Consider the following 26,397-nt stretch of genomic DNA (forward strand, 5'->3'; position numbering starts at 1 on the left):
CAGGTACTTTGAGCTATTATAATCTCTTCATATATTAAATAGAATAGATAATTAAAAGCATAGCTATATATAATATTCATTAAGGTCATTGAAAGCTAACTTATCAACATTTTGTGTTATAGAAATCATAGTTCTCATTATCCTATTGTCTTATTTATTTTCTTAAATTATTAATACTTTCCCATCTGAAAAACTACATACATTAAATTTTGAATCTAGATTGGACATGGCCATGGTAGATTCTTTTGATAATTGTGGTTGTCTGCCTCAAAAATATCAAATGAAACATTTTTGTATACCTTTTTTCAAGCAAAAAAAAAAAAAAATTTGTAATACCTTTGACATGTCCCCTTTTAATGCCATTTTGGGGTCCCGTTTTTTTTTTTTTTCGAAACACAAATACTAGTTTTCCTAGAATATTTTTCCATGCCTTACACAAGAAAGTGGATTATTTATTCTAGAATTGTGAATAGTATGAATTTTCTATACAAGGACATGTTTCTACATGAATTCTCAACTAATGTTATATAATATATTGATATATTAATCTTGATTTATATATTGATGATGCAAATTAATCCATTGGTAAAAATAAATATATTTATATAACAAATGGTTGGTTATTTAGTGCTGTATGGAGGATTTGATGCAAAGATTAAAAAAGAAAAAATCATGTATGACTGAGTTTGATCCAAATTTAATTTTAAATTTCACTTTAATTTGTTTGGACAGAAACTTGACTTACACGCTCCACCTACCCCTATCAGAGTACTGAAGGTTGGATCTTTCTGTGTCATTTCTTGTTTTAGTATGCCAAAAGAGATGTATCAGTAGACATATGACTTTAATGTTTTTGTTTTTGGATAAGAATATGACTTTAATGTTACGTGCATAATGAATTCAATTTGGCACTTTATTTTTTTGGAGCTACCTTAGGAACTAAAAAGTGGACACATGTTTTTCTTTTAAATAAAAAATTTAGGTGAATATTTTTTGTCAAAAATAGAGCCAATTTTTATTAATCACCAAGAAAATATTATAATTATTAATAGCCGAAGCAAAAAAAAGTACTAAAATATAAAAATACAACATAACTCACAACTCACAAAACAAAATAAAAGCAAAAAAGCAGTAACAATATAGTCCAAATATAAAACCAAAATAACATACTCCCTCCGTTCAAAATATAAAGTATTTTTAACTGAATTTAACTCTTTAATAAAGTAATTATCTACTTTTTAACTAATTTTATCTTTTTCATATTTATTTCTATAAAAGATCCTACAATAAATATAAAATCATTAATCAATATGGGCACTAAAAAAAAGGTAATGATTACACTTTAAAAAACTAAAAATATCTTATATTTTTGAACATCCAACTCCTTAAAAAATATCTTATATTTTTAAACGAATAGAGTATTAATCAATACCCTCTTTATCACGAGGGGAACCAGCAAAACAAAATAAAAATTAGTAGCTTCCAAATCAGCAAGTAACAACCTAGACAAAAAGATGTAGCCATAAAAAATCATCTCATTGGACACAATTTCTTAGAGCCTATCACTATTAAAAAATTAGCAGCTTTACTACCTTAGCGAGCCACTAGGGAGAAACAAACGTCGTTACATGATTCTTTAGCTACATAATATTTTGCACAATTCAATAACATTTCCAATCATAATCAAAATTGAATTTACCTGTTAACATTCAAAGAAGAATCTCACAGTCCATTTTCATAGAGACCATCAACACTGAGCCACGCTCACATCTTCCACAACAACCAAGGATTCAGCCATGAGGCGTCACTGAGATAGACATCAAAGTTTAAATGAAAACTTATGAAAATATTTACAAGTTACTCTATTTGGTTCCTTGTCTCTTTCAAGTATAAAAGCTAGTCTAAATTATAAGGTATATAGTTAGAATAATAAATAATGTTTAATTTTTACTCCTATAAATTTAACAGTTCTTGAGCCAATGTATTATGAGGTTGCACAAAGTATAAAAAAAATCTAATTAAAAGGGTATAATTCAAATATTTGATGTTTTTGAATAAAAAAATTCCAACCATTTTTCTTGATTTGCCGAAAATGTTATCTAATATAAGGGACTGGAGAGAGTACTTATCAATGAGGCTGGGGCTGCAGAGCACATCTTTGAAGATGGGGAAGAGTTACTAAGACTGAATTATGGATCCTCTGCAATTTTAGGCCAGTTGGGTTTATTGGAATCGAGTTTAATGTATCTTACTCTTTAAAAAAGCTCATATAATCAAGTACGGTTTTAAACTTTTCTATCCAGATTCGAGCTAGTTGTCCATGTGGCTTGACTAAATTACTAACTATACATACATATACAGTTAGCAATTCTAAGGATCGGGCTTATTCAAGTCAAGTTCAATTTGAGTTGGACTTATTTGAATCGAATTTAAAGTATCTTACTTTTTTTTAAAAATTTTATATAATCAAGCCCAGCCTTAATTTCTTTTAGACATATTTGAGCTAGCTTAAATTATCAACTTTATAAAGAACTCAAGGCCATTTGTTTCATAAGTGTTTCACATGATACAACAATAACCTTTTTGATTTAATCGAGTAGTTGTTAAAGATTTATTTTCATATAATATCTAGAAAGTACCAAATTTCAAATTATTGGATGGGATAATATACATAAAGAATGTTATGATTGTGATAATTATTTTGAATTTTGAAAAGAAATATATCTTCATAATTTTCAAGAATTGATAAAATCTAATAACTATAATTAAAATATTCATTGAGTGAGTGTATTTAAATCACTCACCAAACCTAAAAGATGAAGTACTCCCTCCATTCAAAACATATAAAGTATTTTTAAAAAGTATAATTAATGCATTTTTTTTAAAAAGTTCTTATAATAAATAAATTAATTTATATTTATTGTAAAGTGAAGCACTCTATTAAAGGTAAAAAATGGAAAGATGTTAATTTTAAACAATTAACAACTTTATTAAGAGTAAAATTCAATTAAAAATATCTTATATTTTTAAATAGAGTGTTGAGTAATTGATTGAAACAAACTAAATATCAATTTTTTTAGAAATACTAGCATAGAACAAAAGAGAGTTAAGGAATATAATACAATGATTGATTAGTGAAAAGCATTTTTTCAAATAAAATATCAATTAATAAAAGAAAATTAGTTTACAGTAAATAAGTTTGCAATAACTCTAAAGGGATTGGGGAGTGAAGAGTTTTGAGTGTTGGAAAATAGTATTTAAAATAGTTGGGAAAAGAAAGTTAAGGAATATAATATTAGTAATCTTTTTTTTTAATTACAAAGAGAAACTAAGCACATTGTGCAATAAAATAAAACTAACCTAACCAGAGAGCATTTTTCATCATCCACCACCCCTACACAAAAAGGTAGAGGTTGATAAAAATGTAGATATCACCTACTTTACCATAAGTATACTTAGTCTATACATAAGATTAAAGAAATACAAAAATTTACATATATATCTCATGGAAATAATTAATTTTAAAATAAGTCATGCAAATTCAAAAGTTACGGGCAAGTCGTTGGGAACGTGAATGTAATTTAAAGTTGGGATGAAAAGTAATATTATCCTTATTTATTAAGTTATAATGACAAAGATGCTCCTCTACCAAAATTAAATAGTAAGCTTGCTCTCTTTATCAATCCACCACACGATCACTTGCTCTGTATCACTCTTCTGTGTACATTCTTCTCCTCCATCACTCTGCATATTGCTTGCTCCCTTCGTGGAATTGTATGTTAAGGAAAAATTCATGTTCTTTCACTATCATCACTGTAATCAATTGTGATCGACATTACTTCTCTTTGTTCTTTTACTTATTTTATATGCTAAAGGCTTTATTTGAATCAACTGATAAGATTTAATTACTCAATTTAAGTTTTTATTATTTTAAATTTTAATTTTCATTATCCAATATTTAGACTTCTCATAAAGTTACTAGGTACAAGATAGTGGAAAAGAGATATGTTAGTTTGCAAAAAATTTGAATATCTGTAAGTGAATTAAGAAGTTCTACTAATTATAAAATATGAAATAGGGCTTGTAATTAAGAAGTTCTATTCGTAAATTATGAATTTATAGCTGTAAGTAGATGGTAAATACAATTTTTACTAATTATAAAAAACAAAATATACAAGACTTATCAATTAAAAAGTTTTACTTATAAATTGTGAATTTGTAATTATAAGTAGATAGTAAATACAATTTCAATCTACTGATTATAAACACAATATATAAGACTTATAAATCAGAAGTTCCACCTTAAATTGTCAAGTTAAAATTGTAAATGAATGATAAGTGCAATTTCAACCTTGTTTATAAAATATAAAATAAGACTTGTATATCAATAAGTCTTACTCATAAATTTTGAAATTATAGTTATAAATAAATAGTAAATACAATTTCAGCATATTGTTTAATAAAACATAAAATAAGACTTGTGAATCAAGAAGTTTTACTTCTAAATTCTAAAGTTATAGTTTTAAGTGAATAATTAATACAATTTTAATCTACTATTTATAAAACACGAGATAGGACTTGTAACTTAAAAAATTTTACTCATAAATTTGAAGTTATAATTGAAAATAAATGGTAAATGCAATTTCAATTTATATAAAACATAAAATAAGACTTGTAAATTGATAAATTCTACTTGTTAATTGTGAAATTACAATTGTAAGTGAAAGCTAAATACAATTTTAGTCTAATATTTATAAAACATGAAATAGGTCTTGTAAATTAAATGAATGGTAAATACAATTTCAATCTACTGTTCATAAAACACAAAAAAAAAATTTGTAAATTAAAAAGTTTTATTCATAAATTATGAAATTACAATTGTAAGTAAATAGTAAATACAGTTTTAATCTACTATTTATAAAACACGAAATATGATATATGAATTAAGAAGTTATACTCATAAATTATAAAGTTACATTTATAAGTGAATAATAAATATTCTTTCAATCTACTGTTTATATTTAAAGGGTAAAAGTATTTTTTTCAACCCAACTTTACATTACACTCAGATCTTGAGAGATTTGATTATAGTTTTTGAATTTCATGAGACTTTATATTTAGATAAGTTGCTTTTATGAGACTTATACATATTTTCTCAAAGAAATAACCCAGTCCCTACACAAAAGCAATTGAGCCCAAGAAATAATAACTGAATACAAATGTTGTTCCCTGCTATACTGAAGGAGGAGATTTAGCTAAAGCTGACATGAGTAGTAAGAGTATCCCATTTCCCATCCCGAAAATGAACATGATTGATTTTTTTCCCCCTTAATGTCTCATCATGTACTGAAAATTGTCCCATCCTAATAAAACAAAAAAATGTGAAAGAGAGATCCAGATAAATAATATTCATCGAATTTGAAAACCAAAACAATATAGGTATATAAATTCAATCTTTGAATTATAGTAACTACAATTTAAAGTAAAAGAATATGGTCCCAACTTAAAGTCAAATGCACAATAACTACAACTGATCTGTAGGTCACAAATACTATAACAATAATATAATCATTAAGTTACATATCTGAAGGGAGCAGATGGTAAGTTAAAAGAACATAAAATAAATAAACAAAAAAGATATAATTTAGTTCCAACTGAATAAATAAAGTATTAAATATTAATAAAATAAATACAATAATATAATATAATATAATATAATTAATGATGATCCTGAGTTCCATTCCCCCCCCTTTTTTTTCACAAATCCATCTCGATATAATTAAGACAAAACCAGGCCGACTGGGATGGGACAAGCATGAACATCTTTAGCAGACAATCTCTACTATTGACAAAGCCGACACCTTATGCTATAAAAAATTTTTTTTAAAAAAAATAAAAAAATACCCATTTCATTTTTTTATCTAGATACATTTTTCATTTTCTTTTTTAAGAAATATTTTTCTGCATGACTAATACACCAAAAAAAAAAAAAAAATCTTACAGTAACAAAAGCCAGCGCTGTATTTTGAGATATAAATTCCCACTTTTCCTTTAGCCATGCAATAAATTGGACGCTTCCGATTTGACTGGAGACAGAACTGCAAGAAACTACCTGCAGAGGATCCATTTCCAGTCATCAATGGAGGCAGAAAAAGGAAAGATGCATTAAATCCATTGAAATAATTCTGAAAACTACTTCTGTATGATCACAAGAATGACCAAAATAAGTAAAATCTGAAGGCTCTTCACATGAAAGGTGACTATCAGCAGCTACATAAAATTGAGGAGAAATGGAATCTTACATTTCCACAATTCAATGCAAAACTTCCATCAAACCTGTAGGGTACATGCTAGGGATGGATCAATGAACTACAAATGAAATAACATATAAATATATTCTCTTCTTCATGTCAGCGTAAAATTAATGTGAAAACTGTAACTGTTTGATGCTCAGATCACATTTATTGATGTCAACAGAACTATATAGTCAATTATTTTCTGCATTAAGGCTTTTCTGAATGAGAATCCTATTGAAGTTGTCCGCTATTTCAGCCAACCCCATGTCTGTAAATGCACCCACAAGTTTTTCACAGGCAAGCATGTCAAAATCTGTGTTCGTAGATCGCGTCCATTGCTCAATAACTTCTGCTGCTTCTTTCATGTGGCCTAGCATCAGATATGAAGACAGAATACAGATATAATTCCTGCTAATCATTTTCTGTTTAGTCATTCTAAGGGATTTCCATATCTGATCAATTTTATCCTTACTTCCCAACCCAGCATATAGTATGATCAGGAAGTCATAGGTAATCCATTCTCTCTGTGTCGTCCTTTCTCAGGTTCAACAAGTGAGTTGGCGCCTGCATTATCAAGATGTCCTACAGTAACATATATATTGGCAAGGTCAGCGTATCTTTTCCAACTTTCATTAGAACCAGCGTGACTCATTTCATCAAGTATCCTTCTAACTTCATCAATATTAAGAGTAGCAGCACAAGAACTAATCCACAAATTGTAAGTGAAGATATCTGGTAAAACCTTCTGCTGTTTCAGATCTTCAACAATAAATGGGACCTTTTCAACCTGCCCAACTGACATGTAGAGAGTCATCATTTCATTGTACATCAGGGCATTAAAGGAGAGGTTTGAATTCTTTATCCTTTGATAAAGCTCCTCAGCCTTTTCAGTGAATTTTGCTCCTGCATAAGAATGAAGGAGGGCAGTGTAGGTTTCACTTGTCTTTGCAGAAAGAGGTAGGCCCTCAAAATAGCGCTCTGCAGCATCAATGCCAAAAACTTTGGTCATCAAGTCTATGCGGACTGCATAATCGGAGTCTGATAACTCGTATTCTTCATGGGTGACCATCCATTCAGATATCTGCAATAATTGATAGTCAATAATTATTCAGTCAACGGGCATTCAGATCAGCTTCCAAAAACTAAAACGTTATAAAGAATCGAAGCTGTGATCTCCAATTGCCAAGTTGGACTTCAGGACATCTAGCAATCATGAAAAGAGAACTATTCCTGAGTTGAGCAATGCACCATAGCCTCTTAAACATTGTAATATCAATTTTCCAAACATCAATTGATGCAATGATATTACTGAATTTTGAGTATGGGTTCCGATAGTTATTTTTATGGGTATGACAGATCAAAATATACATAAAAGTGATGATTTATGGGTGTTTCAGATCAAACAACCAAGAATGATCACACTGAAATTGATCTTTCCTTACAGGAATGAGGAAGGGGATGAGAAAGAGACAAACTATAACTCATAAATAAACAATAGAAAATGTAAGTTATTTGCATCATCAGCTTCTATTGTTCCCTCACACCTTGCTTTCAAAGGACAGCATTCACGTTGAAGGAGAATTAGTCGACACAGCTAAAATTTGTAAAATACCAGAAAACCCAGCCCTTAACCACCATCCTCTGGAGGGTTTGAGGCGGAGAAAAACAAAGATTATGCATGGAAGAGCGCATGCCACAGAGACAAATCAGCTATTACAAAGATGTCCTTTTTCCTGTTTTTTTTTTTCTTTCTCCTTTTTGGGTTTTTGATAGCTAGTCATCAACTTTATCATATTTCTAAAATTCTTGCCCCTCGTGATAGTTATAGAATTGACTCATATACTCCCTTTCTCTGTGGTGCTGTCATTCTTCTTATGGTTTCCCCACCTGCAGGACTCAGACAACTTAGAAGTTTAGACATGATAAAAGCTATAACCATGGAGATATGGAGCCTAACATGCCATATCCTTGGAAGACCAACAAGTGGAGGAGAAAAGTGTTCTTTCTTGGGTTACACATGGACCATCTAGCATATAAGAGTCAGCCATGACAATTCGGTCATATTTATAGTTCCTGCCAAGGGACTGCAGAGGAGGAAGGGCATGACATAAATTGATAACCATGGTAGCTACAATGTTGAACTAATGGAAAAGCAAAATTTTTGTACCCAAAGTAAAAAGTGGAAGTTGTAAAATTTAGGTCATAGCTTAACCAACCCTTCATAAAGAAAGGTAACAATTAGAATCCACAATATGCCATAAAACAAGAAAAGAATACAAATTACTGACTCTGAGATCCTAAAACATTACTATCTCATTTTCTCCAGAAAACAGCATCAACATATACACTGATACATAGAGGGAAAAGACCAAATGTCAGACCAATTAGATATGGGAGGATTAAGATGAATACAAGATAGCATAACTCAACTATACTAATTAAAGACAACTTAAAATTGCCATCGGACTAGGGGTTTGCTGGTCACGGCACATTGCTATCTCTTGCCAAGTCACGAATTCAGATCGGCAATATTGCCTTCTTCTTCAATCTCATCAAATGTGGTACTCCACCCAAAAAAAAAAGACCACTTAAAAATTTAAGGTTTTGCTCATAAATAAAAAAAAAAAAAAAGACCACTTAAAAATTCAAGTTTGGCTGTCGAAGTTTCCAGAATACCATCTGAAATCTTTTTAATGATAACATATGTAATAAAACTAGATAGTGAAACATAAAATGTAATAAATCAGGCAGTTTCAAGAATATCCACTGAAGGAAGTTAACGTGATGCGGTACAAGATTTGTGCCCGGATCTTACAATAGCCTTGGACCCATACCAAGGCCTTAGGGTGGGTGTGTTGACCCTTCGTTCAAAACTAACAACCATACCTCCAATGCGTGTTTGTAACGTTGAGATTTTCTGAGTTCTCTGGAAATATCCCGTAGTTCGGACACCGAAATATGATTCCCTTCGCTGACCCATTTCTGAAGAACATTTGTGGCGCTTCGCTTTGGTAGCCTTAGCCTGAACAATCTGTTCCTCAGATCGTCCTCAACTTCGGAAAAGTTCGAAGGCTCTTCCACAAAATCAGTTCCCAACGCTCGCGAAGAGAGAAATCTAGAGAGATTCGCTCTACTGAGGATAGATAGCGAACGATAATTGCCGTTGGTAAACCCACTATTTCCAAATCTCCTATAACAAACGCCCAGCTGGGGGAGTTAGACAGGGAATCTAGAGAACCATTCCAATAAGCTTGGTGAATTAGAAATTTTAATCAGACAATATAAGCTAAGAAGCTTTGAGCTCGCATATTGCTAAGCCTGAAGATTAGAAGACTCAGGTCGGTGAAATATGAATTGGGAGAAAAGGAAACAAAAGAAAACAAAAGCTTCGAAATCGGATAGATGCATCGATGAAAAGCCAGGGAAATTGTAAATTATTCTTCATTCATCGTCTTCTTCTCAAGAACCAACCAGAGTCTCAAAATATAGAGTGCTCAGTGTTAGCAGTATTGCTTACCATCTGAGAGTGAAGGCCAGGGAGCGAGACGCCATTGGCGCTGTTCGTTCTGGGCCGACCTTGATGCGGCTCAGGGAGGTAGAGACAGACCGCTTGTAATTTGTAGGACTTTTTTACATTGACAGCATTATCATGTCACAAACTATAAAATACTTTTATAAGGGATAAAATATTTTAAAATATAAAATACTTTAAAAAATTAAAATTTTATTAATTAAATTATTTTAATATTATTCTTTCTTTTTCTATTTAACTTCAGTCCATCTCTTTTTTTAATATGTTAAATGAAGGGTGTTTTAGAAAGTTTATATTTTTATTTTTAAAAAATAAAATTATTAAGTATATTTAATAAGATTTATTAATATGTAAGATTTTATTTAAAAGTATCTTATAATTTGAGATGGAGGAAGAATGTATTTAGGCCAAGATAAAGGAAAAATGACAATTAAAGATCCTATAAAAACGTTAATGATAATTATAGATCCTGAATTATTAAAATTTTAATAATAAACTATGATCCTTGTTTACAACCAAAAAAATATGAATAGTTAGTTTGGATATTAACAAAATACATTCAAAATTATTTGTAATGTCAATTAAAAATTTATGAGAATCAATTATAAATTTTAATTTTTTTTCTTTCAATATAAATAAAAAACTAGAGAAATCAAGAAAATATACTTTGAAATTATTTATATTGTTAGTTGAGAATTTATAAAATTAGTTGTGAACTCAAGCCAATCACTTATAATTTTTGTTATTGTCAGTATATAAATAAGTCGCTTGAAAAACTTATGAAATACATTTAGGAATATTTGTAACATCAGTTAGGGATTTAGGAGGGTCAATTGTGAATAACAAACTAATCATTTGTATTTTTTTTTTGCCATCATTTGTGAAATCAACAAAAATATTTAGAAATCTTTATAACATTAATTGTCAATTTACTAAAGATTGTTGTAAATTTTAAATCACTCAACAAAAATAATTTATTACAAGTAAAAAGTTAAATCTTTTTTTTTATTGATTCGTTATTTAATTCAGGTTGGTCCTTATCATTAATACTTTTTTGGGCCCCTAATTGTTATTTTCCTAAAGATAAATACTACTTGGTTAAGTGTTATAATGCCGTACTTATTGAATTACACTTTTACTGAGACCAAGTTATTAATTACAGCGCAAGGTTTAAGGATTAAGTTGAGATTATATTTTAAAGAGAAATGGCCAAAATGCCTGTTAATTATTAAAAAAAAAATTTCCATCTACTATTGTTGGAGTTCTTGTGACTAGACTACAAAAAACTTAATAGCCACTAAGCTCATGATGCCTCTTAATAATATTATATTTAATCATCAAATTGTGTGTTAGTTGTCAATCCATTGACAAAACTTGTTATCCAATATCTTCTACATATTTAATTTGATGACTTTATTATAAACATAATTTTGATGACTTTGTTACAATATGAAGTGAACTTTGTTAAAACCTTGATCAACTTGCATTTCACTAATGCTAGATTATGTTCAGTACATTGTACTCCCTCCAATCTTAGACAAATTTTGGAAGTTTTTTTGGGTTCTTATATAATGTAAAATTAGAGTAATTAATATTTTTTAAATTTTATCCCTTATTTATTTATTTTCATTTAAATTTCTAAATAACAATTTATTATAGTTATTAATTACAAAGAAGGAAAAATTATAAAATTACATTTTTTTTACATTTTTCAAAGTTGTGACTAACATTTTTAATGAGCATGAAGTTAAGTTACTTATGCCTTGCACTAAGAATTGGAGGGTGTAACTATTTTCCAACATTAAAAAGTGGAAAATAATGGATTCCATGATGGCTAAGTTGTAATTCTTATTATTCAAATATAGTTGAAATGCTGGTCCCAACAAAAAAAAAATAGCTGGAACACATTAAACAAAAAAACAAACTTAGATATTCAAAACCTAGATAAATAAATTGTAGATTCTCAAAATTTAAATATTTCAAATATTAATGCAGAAAAGATCATCATTCCATTTTACAAGATTACATGTAAATAATAAAACAAACAAAAGGAGTAAGGAACCAAGAGCTAGAGTTGGATTTATCAATTAGCTAGTGGTCCTTATGAGTGCCTCTACCTCTGTGCCTAAACATGATGACCTTGATTTTTTTCAATGTCACCACAACATCAGTCATGTCAAGACGTGCTTCGGGTAAATCAACACAGCAATTTAAAGCTAATTCAAAAATTGATGATATGTGCGGTAACATATCACCAATATATTGGTTGTCATTTGATAACAAATTGGCATCTAAAATGTTAATAACTGAATGAGGTATTGATTTGCTAATCCAATCTATCAAACTTAAACCTTCAACAAAGATGTCATCTGTTGGCTTCTTCCTTGTAAGCATTTCCATGAGCAGAATACCAAAGCTATATACATCTCCCTTCACAGAAACAACTCCTCTTGATCCATATTCTACATGTTATTGAGTGAACATATATAAAATAAATAAAAACATATAAAATTAAATAAAATATAGTATAATCATTAAATCTTTGCCTGGTGCCATATAACCAAGTGTAGCCAAAGTTTTGGTATAAACTTCTGTTTGTTCACCTAGCAATTTAGCAATGCCAAAATCACCAAGATGGGCTACCATATCTTCATCCAATAAAATGTTTCTTGATTTCAAATCACAATGAACCACCGGTGTTTGAAGAACCATGATGAAGGTACTCTAATGCAGAACCTACATCAATCATTATATTTAACCTTTGCAAGATATTCAAGCAATAGTTATGAGAGTATAACCATCTATCAAGACTCCCATTTGGCATAAACTCCATTATTAAGGACTTAAAATCATCATTTGAACAACAACTGATGATCTTAACGAGATTGCGATGACGTAAGTTGCATAAGGCAGCACACTCAGCTTCAAAACTTTTTGCTGCTGCTTCTAAGTCTAAGTTAAATACTTTAACAGCAACTATTTCTCCACGTGAAAGAATTCCTTTGTATACTGATCCAAAACTTCCCCTTCCAAGAAGATTACTTTCATCAAATCTATTTGTTCCTTGCAAAAGTTCATAATAGGATACCTTAATCATCGTGTCCAAGTTTAAGAAACCTCTCTTGACCATTTCACTAACATAACCTCTCTTACGCTTCACAAATACTACATATGAAACAACCAAAATGATTGCAAAAATGATAGGCAGCAAGATTAAAAGCATTGTTTTAGTTAGCATATGCTTGTTTCCTTTCTTACATGGATGAACTTGTAGTTGGGGCCTCCCACAAAGATATTTATTCATCATAAAAGATTCAGCAGTGAAGTTTTGAAAAGGCCCTCCATCTGGAATTTCACCTTGTAGTGAATTGTAAGAGAGATTGATGTATTTAAGATGGGCAAGTGACTGTAAGGACTTTGGAATCACACCAGTCAAATAATTTCGTGAAAGATCCAAGAACTCCATACTTTCAATGCTACCAAGTGATTCAGGAATAGGCCCTTGCAATTTGTTATCTCTTAAAGATAGGTTTTGCAAAGTTTGCAAGGCCCCAATTGTATCAGGAATGTTCCCAGATATTTGATTTGTTGCCAAGTTCAATAATGTAAGTGCTCTCAAGTTGGAAAACTCAAGTGAAATTTTTCCACTCAATGAATTGGAAGATAAATCTAACTCCATAACATCTTTGAGGCTCCAAAGGGAAGAGGGTACATGAGAAGTCAAATTGTTAAAGCTCAAGTTCAATTTTCGCAAAGAAGTGAGATTCCCAAAGCACCTTGGAATTGATCCTGAAAACATGTTTTTGCTTAAAAACAAGTAACTCAAAGATTTGATCTCACAAAGCTCATCTATGATGGATCCATGCAATCTGTTGTCACTAAGGTCCAAGTATTGAAGACTCTGTAATTTATTAATTGTGCTAGGAATCAACCCACCCAAATAATTCCCATGGATATCTAATAGAATTAGATTGGATATATTCCAAAATGTGTTGGGTATAGCCCCACTCAATTCATTGCTCCATAGAGATAATTCAGTGAGCTTAGAAGCATTTGATATGCTCCTAGGAATTTCTCCTCTAAATTTATTCTGTGATAGTTGCAATTCCTCCAAGTTGGGAAGTCCACTTACTAAATTTGTTGGGAGAAGGCCTGAGAGCGAATTATACAGAAGTTTTAAGCTTCTCAATGTCGACATGTTGAATATTTTTGAAGGAATAGACCCACTCAAGCAGTTACCCATCATCTCTAGTTCCTCAAGTTTACCAAGATTGCCTATCTCCTTGGGTATAGAACTGTAAAACACAAACTAAATGATTTCTTTTTTTGTCTTAAGGATTTATCAGGACCAAAACATGTTTTCAAGTTCAAAAATAAATTATTCTTTTATGTTTACAACTATGTATTTCTATGTATTGTTGAAATAGAAAGTAACTAAACGTAGAATTGAAGAAGATAAACTTACAAAGCACATAGTATCAAGTATAAATGGACATGGTCATACCAGAAAATGAATTGCTTGACAATAATATTAGCTTCAAGGATGTGCAATTGCCCATTGATCTTGGAATGTTCCCCTCAAATTGATTTCTAGATAGGCCCAAAGTTTCAAGCAAAGGAAGATGATTACATATATCTTCTGGCAGATGACCGTGCAACTGGTTGGCGCTAAGTTGTATCGTTCTCAAAGAAGACATGTTGAAAATAGGGGGAGGAATTTCACCTATTAAGGAAAAAAAATACACAATTTTGTGAATTATTCTCCTTATTTTTATATAAAAAAATTATTCTCCTTATTTTCTTAGTAACATGTTACCAAGGAATTAAAGCTAAGTATTTCTTTAATCTTTTAACTTTAAATCATGTTTTATTTTGTTCTCTTAATTTTATAAAGTGTCTTTTTAATTTTTTAACTATAACACCATTAGTTTCATCACAAAATATTTTTATATTGAATTTTTAAATATTAACAAACTATTTTTAAATTTTGACAAATTAAGTTTAATTTTTTTAAAAAATAATAATAATTGAAACAAATGGTGTTAGGATTAGAGAACTAAAAAAATACTTTATAAAATTAAAAGATTCAATTAAAACTTTATATAAAGTTGGAGAACCAAAAGTATACTTTAGTCAAAAATTAGTAAGGAATTATACTTAAATCTTAGATAATTCATTTACAAAAGAATTACACCTGCCAATCATAATTCATTAAATACATCATATCATCTTAATTTTTCTATAAACTTATAAAATACCCTTCATGAATGAGGAAGGAAGAGAAAAAATTATATTTAAGGATTGAAATAATAAAAAAATAATATTAAAATAATAATCACTAATGAAACCTCTTTTTTTATTTTTCGAAACATCATATATTTTAAAATACTAAATCGCATCAATAAATACTCCCCCGGTCTTTAAATATAAGATATTTTTAACTGAATTACATAAATCAATAAAAATTAGTTATTTAATTAAAATTACAACAACATTCCAATTTTATCCTTAATTATTATAAATAAAAAAATGAATCTCTTTTTTTTAAAGTAAATTAATGAGAGTATTTATTTTTTTCTTTCCAATTTAATAAGGGTATAATAGTTTATTCATTAAAAAAATGCTAACAATCCCTTATATTTAAAAAAAATCTATTTATTAAAAAAATGCTAACAACTCTTATATTTAAGAATAAAAAATTTTTATATATAGGACAAAAGAAGTATCTTATAAAATAAGTAATTATTTAATGAGAAGATTGGGTTTACCTGTATAGTAGTTTGAACTGAGTTGCAAATTTTCGAGCAACGTGAGATTGCCAGGTATTGGGACACTGCCACGTAGACTGTTTCCATTTAGAACAACTTCTCTTAAATAAGGAAGATTGATGATTGATGATGGAACTTCTCCTGATAAATTTATTTAAAAATATATTAAGTTTTTACATCAAAGTAAGTGACCTATTAACTATAAGCTTTGTTCTCACATTGATCCTTAGTGCAAAAAATTAATGAAATTGGTGTCTTGGATAGAGCAGAAGAAACAAATCATGTTACTTGATTCCATTTTCTCTCTACTTTTAGGAGTCATAACTTAGAAATACGCTATCTAATCCTATTCATAAGTAAATCACTTTTAATATATTTTAACAAAATTAAAAAAAATATTAAAATTCATTAATTATGTCTAAAAAATAAAAAATTTGATAAATTTTTAACTTTATTCTTTTTGGTCATTATTATAAGACACCTTTAACTCTATTATCTCACTAGAATCAATAAGATATGGTTAAATTATTAATTTTATCTAAAAATATAATAAACTTTTAATTTTATTTCTATTTAAATGAAAATTTTTAAATTTATATTATATTTTTCTCTTGTAGTTAATGAGCTTAAAAAGATGTAATATTAAAAAAATATAATTAATATCCTATCAAGTGCCTTATGTTTAAAGATCAAATCTAGGAGGTATCCTATAATAGGAACTGGAGGGAGTAAATATTTTAATAATACATTTCTCTTACAAATATTTAATGAGGAATAAAAGAAAAATTTGTAATAAAAATTTAATAACACAACTTATAAATATAACAAAAAAATTCTTCTTTTAGCCTTATAAATAAGATAGAGACAATATGTTCAGTAAATAAGACAAAGAGAACAAGCATACATTTGTACATGCAAATGCACATTGGGTAATTAAATAAGAGACTATACTAAATTAATGCAGCAAACTAATTAAGATAAACAATCTACATGTGTCATGGACAGCATTAAAACCCGTACCTTCTAAGTTGTTTCTGGCAAGATATAAAGATTGAAGGTTGGTCAAATTTTCCATGTCACTTGGTATGCTTCCTTTGTAGAATTTGTTGTCACTTAACTCTAAGTCTATCAACTCTTTGCATTGATGCCACATGGATGGCATTTTGCCAGACAATATTTATATGTAAATAAAGATATTCAAGTTTTGGCAACCCAGAACACACGTTTTCTGGGAGATTACCAGATAATTGATTCCGAGGGAGCTCAAAGAGTTGCAACGTTGAACTATTAAATAATGAAGAGGGTATAGAGCCAGAAAGAAAATTTGATCCTAGAGACAATATCCGCAGTTGTGGAAGATTACTGATCTCATTTGGAATGCCTCCTTAAAATATTAGAAAAATAATCAACGTGTCAGTAATAACTTTTGAGCAAAACATTTGACTTAATTTTACATGTCTATAGTTGATAAGTAGGGGTCAAAAGGCGTGCTCATTTTGAAAACTACACCACCAAATTTTGATAGAATAAACTAGAGTTAAAATTTATTTTCAAGAGGAAGATATATACCTGATAAAGTGTTATAGGATAAACTCAATAATTCAAGCGAGGATAAGTTAGAAATTGTTTGGGGAATGCTTCCTGAAAGCTTATTATCCGCGAATCGTAACATTATCAATTGCTCAAGCCTTCCAACTTCAAGTGGAATATTCCCTTCAATTAAATTATCATTCCAATTCAAAATCACCAACCTTGACAAGTTGGATATAGATATTGGAATGAAGCCATTGAAACTATTATTGCAAAAATTCAAGAGTTCGAGTCTCGATAATCCCCCTATCCATGTTGGAACTTCTCCATCAAATTATTGTAACTCAAGTTGAGCAACTCCAATCTATGCAGCTGAACCAATTCTTTTGGGATTTGACCATAAAATGGTTGTCACCCAAATCAAGATCAACAAGAAACGAGAGATTTCCTAGTCTTGGAGATATCATACCTGTGAGACCCATCTGACCAAGATTCAAAGAACGAACCCTTCCATGTCGGATATTGCAAGTGACACCTGCCCAATTGCATGGAGAAGAAGATGAGTTAGACCAATTAGCTAAGAGGTCGTATGGATCCAAAGTGATTTGAGATTTGAAAGCAAGAAGAGCAGATTTGTCAGTGAAGATGCTTGTCTTGCTGCTCCAAGCTAAAGAGGCAAGGAAGAAATAATGAAGTGAGATTAGCAAAACAAAGAAACTAAGTTTTTCCATGTTTAGCATACTACAGTGATTGAACTTGCGAGTGTGAGGTATATATAGAGGAAATTATACTTTATAATGCCTCAAATATGAACGGTGGAAGCAAAGCAAAGGCTTATAGTCAAGTTGGAGTATACCAAGGTGCTTGATTTATTGTCGTGCTTCTCGACCTAATTATTTGTGCCTTTAAGTCAAGTCTGCGGGCTCTACGTGTTGTGTGGGTTCTCCAATAACTGTGGGTTTCATTCTTTCTTTATTTTTTTTTATCCACGTGGTGAAAAAATGTTGGGCTAAAGATCTTAATATGCTTCTTTAATATCTATGTAATATCCTAACTTATCAATTTATTTTTTATTTTTTTGGATCATTAACTTCTACATAAAATAAGAGACATTTAAATATCTTAATGTCCTAAAATGATGAAGATTTATTTTTTATGATTTTTTTTAAAATATCACAAATACATCCTTTTATTTTTGAAAAATCATAAAAAATATAAATTTTCATCATTTTGAGACATCAAGATATTCAAATGTCTCTTATTTTATGTAGAAATTAATGATTCAAAGGAAAATGAAAAATAAAATTGATAAGTTAGGACATTATAAAAGATATTAAAGAATGGCACGTTAAAAGTCCCTAGCCCAAAAATGTTAGCTAGTAATGTAATGATTCTATAATTTTCCTTATAAAAATTAAGGTACTAAAATCCGGACATGTGATTGAATTGATTGAAACAGTAGTTTAAGGGTTAATAATTCAAACTGTGATTGAAAGGGAGTCAACGCAACTATGGTTTTTTTTTTTTTAATTCAAAATGACAGGTTTATTAGTAAAGTGAGAAAACAATATACAAAATTCAATCTAGTGACTAATTTAAAATTCTAGACCGGACTAGATGGGAGATTAGTTTATTAGTTCACTAGAGTTGAGTTTTAATACAATGATTAAAAAAAATCTTATAAAATATTGCAATTTTTAAAAAAATTGAGCATAAATAATTACTTTTTTATTTAAATAGATTATATTATTGATAAAAATTCAGATATTAAATGTAGAATTTATATAGTATGCCATTATGACCCAAGTAAGACGTAAATTAATGTCAATATAATTAATGTAAAACAGGTTCGAATCTTTAGTAAGAAAATATATATATATATATATATCTGATCATATTTTAAACAAATTGTCAACAATACAAAAGGACATATGAGCACAATCAAATAAAAAAAAAATTAAAACTCAATTATTATTATTATATTATTATTATCATTATTATTATTATTTTTTGAAACCATTTTAAACATTGATGGGAGAAAAACTATCATGGCCCTGATGGCGTGACTCTTGCGGGTCAAGCACTCAAGTCTACATACTAGGCTCGACATAGAACAGCTTGGAAAGAAATGTCCCACACAAAAGAAAATTGGTGGGAAAATAGTGCCTTCATTGACTTGTATTTTAATATTATTTTAATGGAAATATTATTTAATTAGTCCTTATACGTGACATTAATTTTTTTGTAACTCCCTCTATGCCCTTTTCTATATAAAGACATTGTTCATAAATATATTTTTTTATTCTTGTTCTTGCGCTTGTGAATCTGCATCCGAGCAAATACTTTCAAAGCAAGATAAAGTTTTCATAGGATGTCAAGGAATCTTTGACAGTGATCCATATTTTACGAACATATTACTCAACTTTTATGCACCAACCTTCATTTAACTCCAAGAGTTATAGAGTCGGGTTTGGATTCAAATACGGGTTAGGTATGTGGGTAACATGGCAACCATGAAGAGGCTTTTATATCCCACATGGCGCTGATGTGTTCCATGCTCGATCCTAGTTGGACAAATTAGAAATTGAGCCTAAAATTTCATAAACTAGGAGGACTGAATTGACAACTCATTGAAATTGTAAGTACAAGTTTATTAATTTCCCCTCTGTTTAATGAGTTTGGCTTGTAAATTGTAATGGAGATGATATTCATCTCTTTTGACATATCTAAACCTTTTCTTCTCACTGTTGGCCTTGAGGATGGGTTGAAGGTGCGGATTATGACACAGTTGGATACCATGGAGATTAAGTCTAGAACTAATCTATAAATATTCATATAAAAAGTAAAAAAAAAAAAGTGTAAGGGCTGCTTTGAAAATTAACACAAACATAAGGACCAAATAGTTAGTTTTTTGGAGTCTAGTTCCATAATGACGATATTGCCTTGCGATGATTTCGGTGGTGAAGCGTGGGGAGCAAGGCACATCAAAGAATTCAAATCACACTAAGAATAGTTACTGATGCCTAATCAGTCACATCACCATCAAACTAATGTGATGTAAAACTATGGCTTGTTTATTGGAAAATTTGTTTCTTGCTCACTTATTTTTCTCTCAGACATTTTTTATCCTGTTTAAAAATATAAAATATTTTTTAAAAAATTAAATATTAAAAAATATAAGTATTTTTAATTTTTTAAATATAATTATTATTTTTTTAAAATTATCTTTATTGATGAATAATTTATATTTATTATAAGGTATTTAATGGGGATGAATATAAAAGATAAAGTTAGTTTGAAAGTAAGTAACTACTTTATTGAGGATGAAATTCAATTAAAAATACTTTATATTTTTTAAAAGAGAAAGTAAATAACACCCTCTTTGTTTTTTTTTTTTTGGTTACTATGAGGAATATAAATATAATCAACATATATGATTTATATGAAGCTACACTTTTCATAAATTATAAATAATATAACTTAATTTAAACTCTACATGATGTCCTCGGCTTGTATCTAGTTTTTTTTTTTTAATTGCAAGTCATACTATTTACAAGTTTTTAATTGGTCCCTCATAAGTATCATTTTATTAGAGAAATTTTTGTTTCAGATACTATTAGACATTAAATGTACCTAATCTAACAAAGATTCGAATCTTAATTTACTATGTTATAAAAAACCAACACCTTTGATTAAATCCAACCCTCATTGATACATTATTTACAAACTATATATAGCATAGTAATTCAATTTTCAAACTTCATGTAATGCATTAAGGATCCATAGAGTAAATATCAAATTGGCATGGACCTGATTTCCCTCTACTGCAGCTTCACTGTAGATACGAACCATTCAGATTAAATTTTTAAAAATAAATTATCAAATCAAATCTAACAATCTAGATTTTCAGAGTTCCCTCCACTATATAGCGGAAACTCTACTTATACAGTGGAAGCAAGCCAACTCCGATTGGCATATGGGGTTGGATATTTATCAAACCGGATTTCAACTTGGATCGTGGCCCACCTCATTGACATTGCAATGATTCTGGCATAAGCATCTCTCTTATGGAACAGAGTCAAGCTGGATTTCAACTAAAAAGGTACACTTGAAATGGAAAACTTAAAACCAGTGGCGGAGACTAGTCATTCCATGTGGGCTATCAATTCATAAGCAGAAAAGTTTTACTGATTTCCAAGCACTAGATAGATAAGAAACACTCATACATACATCCATACACATGCATACATAATCTCATTCATCCATCCATACATATATCATGTATGACCATGGATGATACTTGGTTCTGCAGAGTGGTCTACGTTAGAAGGCGTATGCGGTCCAATGCACTTTTCTTATCAAGTGAGTTTGATTGATGAAGTTCATAGAATTGCCTATATGTTAATGATTTATAGGCTGGTGGGTTGCTTTCATTGACAAGCTCTGGTGCTGGACTGATAAGTTGGTCAAATGATGGGCCATTTGCAGTCACTATTGATATCCTTGTAGCATTGCTGTACAGTACAGCTCTATGCACATTGCTCTTGTACTTCCCATTAGTCACAATCTAAAAACAATATCAAAACACGTTCAATCGTCAAATATGGATGAGCTATCAAGCATCTCAGGTTTCAAGGAACTTTCATTATGCTTGTCTTTGGCATGTTACATGTTTGCTGATATGTCTAATTCTATATGCTGAGAATGATGGAGCTATATATATATATATATATATGTTGATGGTTATGATAGTAGCAGAAAGTTACCTCCAGAAGATCAGCAGTGTTAACCATTAGAGCATTGGGAAGAGGATTGAGTTTGACCCAATTGCCATTATGCAGAGTCTGGAGGCCATTGATGCCATTTTCTGAGAGCATAGTGAGCAAGCCATGATCAGAGTGAGGATGGATCCCCACAGCAAGTTCTGGCTCTGGACATGGAGGGTACAGATTTGCAATGAAGACTTGAAAGCTTGACTCCATATTCATAGCCTTATTTATGTAGTTTGGTTCTAATCCCAAACTTTCTGATACACCTTTCAACAGTTCCCTTATGATTTCTCTGATTCTTTTGAAATACTCACACGCAGTATCACTGTAGGATCAAGAGCTGAAGTCAGAGAACAGAACGGCGGATTAAGAATGGAAGGTCAAGATAACCTAACTTAAGCCTGACAATAAAAATTATGATTTAAAAGTCCGAAAGTCATATACAAATAGCTACTCTTGATCAATATATCAATATATTATGAACTACGCTACGTAAAACTCCCTTGAATTTGAACCATATACAAATAATTCTTTTAACCTCTAAAACTTAATTATAAACCCCTCTTGAACTTTTAACTCTGTAGATAAATTAAAGATTTTTGTGCACATATAATCCCCTCAAACTATGACTTGCAGATAACCCACCTAAATTATAAGTTGTGTAGATAAATAATGAATAGGAGAGTTATTTATACAAGAGAAAGAGTTCAGGAGGGTTTATTATAATTTCAAAGATTAAGGAAGTTATCTATACATGATATAAAATTTAGGAGGGTTATATATAATTTAGCTTCTAGTACATAAAGTTTATATGAAGTCACGCTGTTCAGAATTCTATGCATAAAAAGGTACATACACATGTAGTTAAAAGTTAAATTTTGTGAGTGACATCATGCATACCTTAATCCAGAAGGTTTATGAGGGAAATGGAAGTCTGGATGCACAAAGACTTTGAGAAAATCCCTCCAGCAGTATACTTTTTCTACGGCAGTATTGAAACTAGAGCCATACCTCATGGGATCAAAGATATGTTTCCCTTGAAACTCTTTCTTTTCTTCATCCGAAAGATCAAAAAATCCTTGAACCCCTTCCATCATGCTGTTCATCATGCTCTCTGGGATACCATGATTGATCAACTACAAATCACAAACTTTAGTACACAAATTCTCTGCATAAACAGAAAAATAAATTAACAGAACCAGTTCAATGCTTGAAAGATAACCTGCACATCAGTTTAATCTAAGGGCTAACTTAATGTACAAGTCATCTTTCTGGAATTAACATGTTAATTATCTACAGAAGAGCAGAAAAAGTCTGCTTCTTCAAAAGCTAAGCTGAGTGGTGTGGAATTTTTTTTTTTTTTTTTACCAAGAAGCAGCCCCATTCTTCACAAGCATGGCCAAGATCTTGAATGGCCTTGCACCTGAGTTTGGAATTGTTGGAGGCTAGGAGAGAAAAGTCAATGATGGGAATTAAGCCTTGTGATGAGTCCAGAACTGGAAGATAATGAAGATTTTTGGAGGCAAAAGAAGGAGGTATAGAAGTAAGGCCAGATTCAGACAATGATTTGATGGTGGTTACTTCGGTTGAATGAATAGAAGGCTGTTCCAAGAAATCATCACTAGCAATAGTAACTGTTGCAGCCATGGATTTTTGGAACGAGTATATGCTAACAAGAGAGGCAAAAATAGGAAAGGTAGAGAGCCAAATAGTGCTGAGAGAATTGGATAAGTAATCAATGATGACAATGCTTCTTTTTCAATGTAAAGACAAATAGGCTAAGTAAGATTCATTGCAAATAAAGTACGAGTGGATCATGTCCTGCCAAATGGTCATCTATATATATCTACTGTTGTTCATTGTATTAAAAGCAGAACAACGGGACTGGCAGGGCGGATAAACTCTTCGCTGAACGACAAAAGAATTTGGACCGTTCAAATTAATTTAAATGGTCAATATTTAAAACTTTTACTTTTTATTTTACATTTAATGGATTATGAAATTTTATTAATAGATTTGTTTGATTATCGTCTATATTTAATTTAAAATTATCTGGATAAATTTTTATCAAAATAACGTTACAAGAATTATAAAAAAAATTTAATAAATCAGTTTATTACCAATTTGAATGGTATAGATTTACTTTGGATGGTTCAATTTAATGTTGAAAGTTTTTATAATGTGAAAAACTTATATACTTAATGTATTTATTTTCAATTAAATCGAGGCATACGGATCTTGTATAGATTATTTATTCTAAAATAAATTCTTGTTATTAATTATATTAATACATTAAGATCTATTTGTCATGATTTGAATACATATAAGTATATTAAGTATATAATGCTAAACATATAAGTCTTACCCTCTTGTAATTTTTTTATATTGATTATCTAAATGCACTTTCAATAATAAATATTTAATATTAATTTATTTTACTATTTTTTATTTTGGTAAATATAAACTGTTTAAAATAAATCTGAACCCGTAAATTTATAAAAAAATTAATATTAAATTTTACTATTCCAATTAAATATAAACTAATATTTTAAAAATCAGATCGGTCATTGAATCGATTAAAGTGCCTGTTCATGGTTGAACCGAGTATATTAAAAAATATATTTTAGTTAAATATTACTTATTATAAATAAAAATAATATACCAAGATATATTTTTAGGTGGTTTACAATAATAAAATTAAATTAAAACTTAAACAATTTAATATTATAAATATAATATATGTATGGTAACAAATGAGATAATAATTATAAAAAAATTTAGCATTCCAAATAAATTGATATTTGTAAAAATAATTTATTTACGGAAAATATAAAAAAAAAAATATTAAGGTATGGAAACAAGTAAAGGTGTTATTTTTCAAAACACTGATAACAAAATTGGTCAAAAAAATAAAAGTGAAAAAAAAATGATGACAAAAGTACTTGAAGTTATTAGTTAACCTATATCTATTCCCTCCAAACATCTTCCTTGTACGGCTCCTCATTCAACGACAAATAAAAATAAAAAAAGTAACAGACATGTCTCAAGAATGCAAGCTTTTTGTCCTTATATCACTTATTTCCAGATCACTTGTTTGAGTTCTGAGAAGCAAAACGCAGCTCTTTCCCTCTCCTTTTTTCTTCTATCTTTTTCTTGGAGGTTAGCCATGGAAGAGGGTTAACATCACAAGCACTGCGGAGTACAACCATAAAGGATAAGAATTGAGCGAGGCTTTTATTTTTTGGGTTAAAACTTGGAAAACAATGAAAAAAATTTGACCTACTGGTTCTTTAAAAACTGCTCTTAATTCACAGTTCAAGCGATTTTTAATCCAATCATCCAGCCTGAAAGATTCAATCCGACCTAATCCTTAAAACGGTTTGATGGTTAAAATTAAGCCTCTATAGTGACCGACTGATGGTTCAACCAATCAGATCAGCTAATTCAGTTTGATTTTTCAAATCACTAATATAATCAACCTAAGTTAGTGATTAAGTAAATTTATTATAAATTATAATTTTTTTAAATATAAAATAAAAAATAAAAGTTTTAAATTTGAACTATCGGTAAAACAATCCAGTCAACTGATTAGAAATGTGTACACAAAGGTTTTCTTTTCCCCCACCCCCCTAACCACAAAGGTTTTCTTTTTGAAGATGCTCTAGATAAATAATAAAATAATTAAGGGAATCAAAATTCACATCACAGTATAACAAATGTTAAAACATTAATAATTATGAAGCCAAATCAATGCTGAATATTCTTGTTAATACTTAAAATTTTATACTTTACCATAATATTCATCTCAGAGTTACGTTCTAGTCTGTGCCAATGTGAATGTCTTATAAATGACACTTACGATGTTCACCAAAAAATAAAATAATAATAATAAGACTTTCTTCATCTTAAATTATAAGATATTTTTAGAAAAAATCTTACGTACTAATAAACTTCATTAAATACACTTAACAATTTTATTTTTTAAAAATAAAAATATAAACTTCCTAGAATATCCTTCATTTAATAACCTTAAATCTAGACTTAATTAGTATTAAATAGAAAGAGAGAGAAAATGTAGTATTGAAATAAATCTATCTAATAAAATATTAAATTTTTTAAAATATTTTATAATTTGAGACGGAAGAATTAACACTCACGATGACATTGAGGTTAAGCGTGTCATATAAATAACATTCACAAAGATAGTACAATTTCCTCTGCCAAACTACTATAACTGAATCGATGAATTCTCACAGACCAAGGCAATCACAAGATGGTGAAGATAAATTCAAACCAATAAATTGATCTTAATGCAAATTACAAAGATGTACTCCCTTAAATTTTATTTATAAGATAAAAAGAATTTTTTTGTTTTATTTATAAGAGTCACATCATTAATTTTTTTATTATAATTTTCTCTATTTACTTTCCATTAAATGTTGGTGAGAAAAAGTACTCTCTTTGTTTTAATTTATAAGATAATTTTAGACAAATTTATGCAT

General features: G+C 29.6%; 2 protein-coding genes and 2 pseudogenes across 2 annotated transcripts; all 4 read right to left on the reverse strand.

Moving 5' to 3' along the window:
• Positions 1-6,180: 6,180 nt before the first annotated feature.
• Positions 6,181-9,923, reverse strand: LOC129285538 (pentatricopeptide repeat-containing protein At5g09450, mitochondrial-like). Its single transcript, XM_054921276.1, is given in 4 exon segments — positions 6,181-6,828; positions 6,831-7,377; positions 9,183-9,486; positions 9,814-9,923. Coding segments are annotated over 4 exon segments (1,227 nt in total). The 5' UTR covers positions 9,849-9,923; the 3' UTR covers positions 6,181-6,487.
• Positions 9,924-11,781: 1,858 nt separating this feature from the next.
• LOC129285537 (receptor kinase-like protein Xa21) lies at positions 11,782-17,736 on the reverse strand (annotated as a pseudogene).
• On the reverse strand, positions 16,839-17,931 carry LOC129285541 (LRR receptor-like serine/threonine-protein kinase EFR; annotated as a pseudogene).
• Positions 17,932-21,191: 3,260 nt separating this feature from the next.
• On the reverse strand, positions 21,192-23,666 carry LOC129285330 (2-oxoglutarate-dependent dioxygenase 19-like). The gene is made up of 4 exons (XM_054920965.1): positions 23,264-23,666; positions 22,796-23,031; positions 21,893-22,220; positions 21,192-21,693 (listed from the first exon to the last, which is right to left on the reverse strand). The coding sequence occupies exons 1-4, from the start codon at positions 23,540-23,542 to the stop codon at positions 21,445-21,447; spliced, it is 1,092 nt and encodes a 363-aa protein (XP_054776940.1). The 5' UTR covers positions 23,543-23,666; the 3' UTR covers positions 21,192-21,444.
• Positions 23,667-26,397: the final 2,731 nt, after the last annotated feature.

This window comes from Prosopis cineraria, unplaced genomic scaffold (genome assembly GCF_029017545.1).
Source record: "Prosopis cineraria cultivar Desert tree isolate PC_DT_omini unplaced genomic scaffold, ASM2901754v1 PC11, whole genome shotgun sequence".
Classification (NCBI taxonomy): domain Eukaryota; kingdom Viridiplantae; phylum Streptophyta; class Magnoliopsida; order Fabales; family Fabaceae; genus Prosopis; species Prosopis cineraria.

Coding starts and splice junctions, on each gene's coding strand:
- LOC129285330 (XM_054920965.1), bottom strand. CDS start 23,542: ATGGCTGCAACAGTTACTATTGCTAGTGATGATTTCTTGGAACAGCCT. Junction 23,032..23,263: donor AAGAATGGGGCTGCTTCTTG/GTAAAAAAAAAA, acceptor TGTGATTTGTAG/TTGATCAATCATGGTATCCC. Junction 22,221..22,795: donor CATAAACCTTCTGGATTAAG/GTATGCATGATG, acceptor TTGATCCTACAG/TGATACTGCGTGTGAGTATT.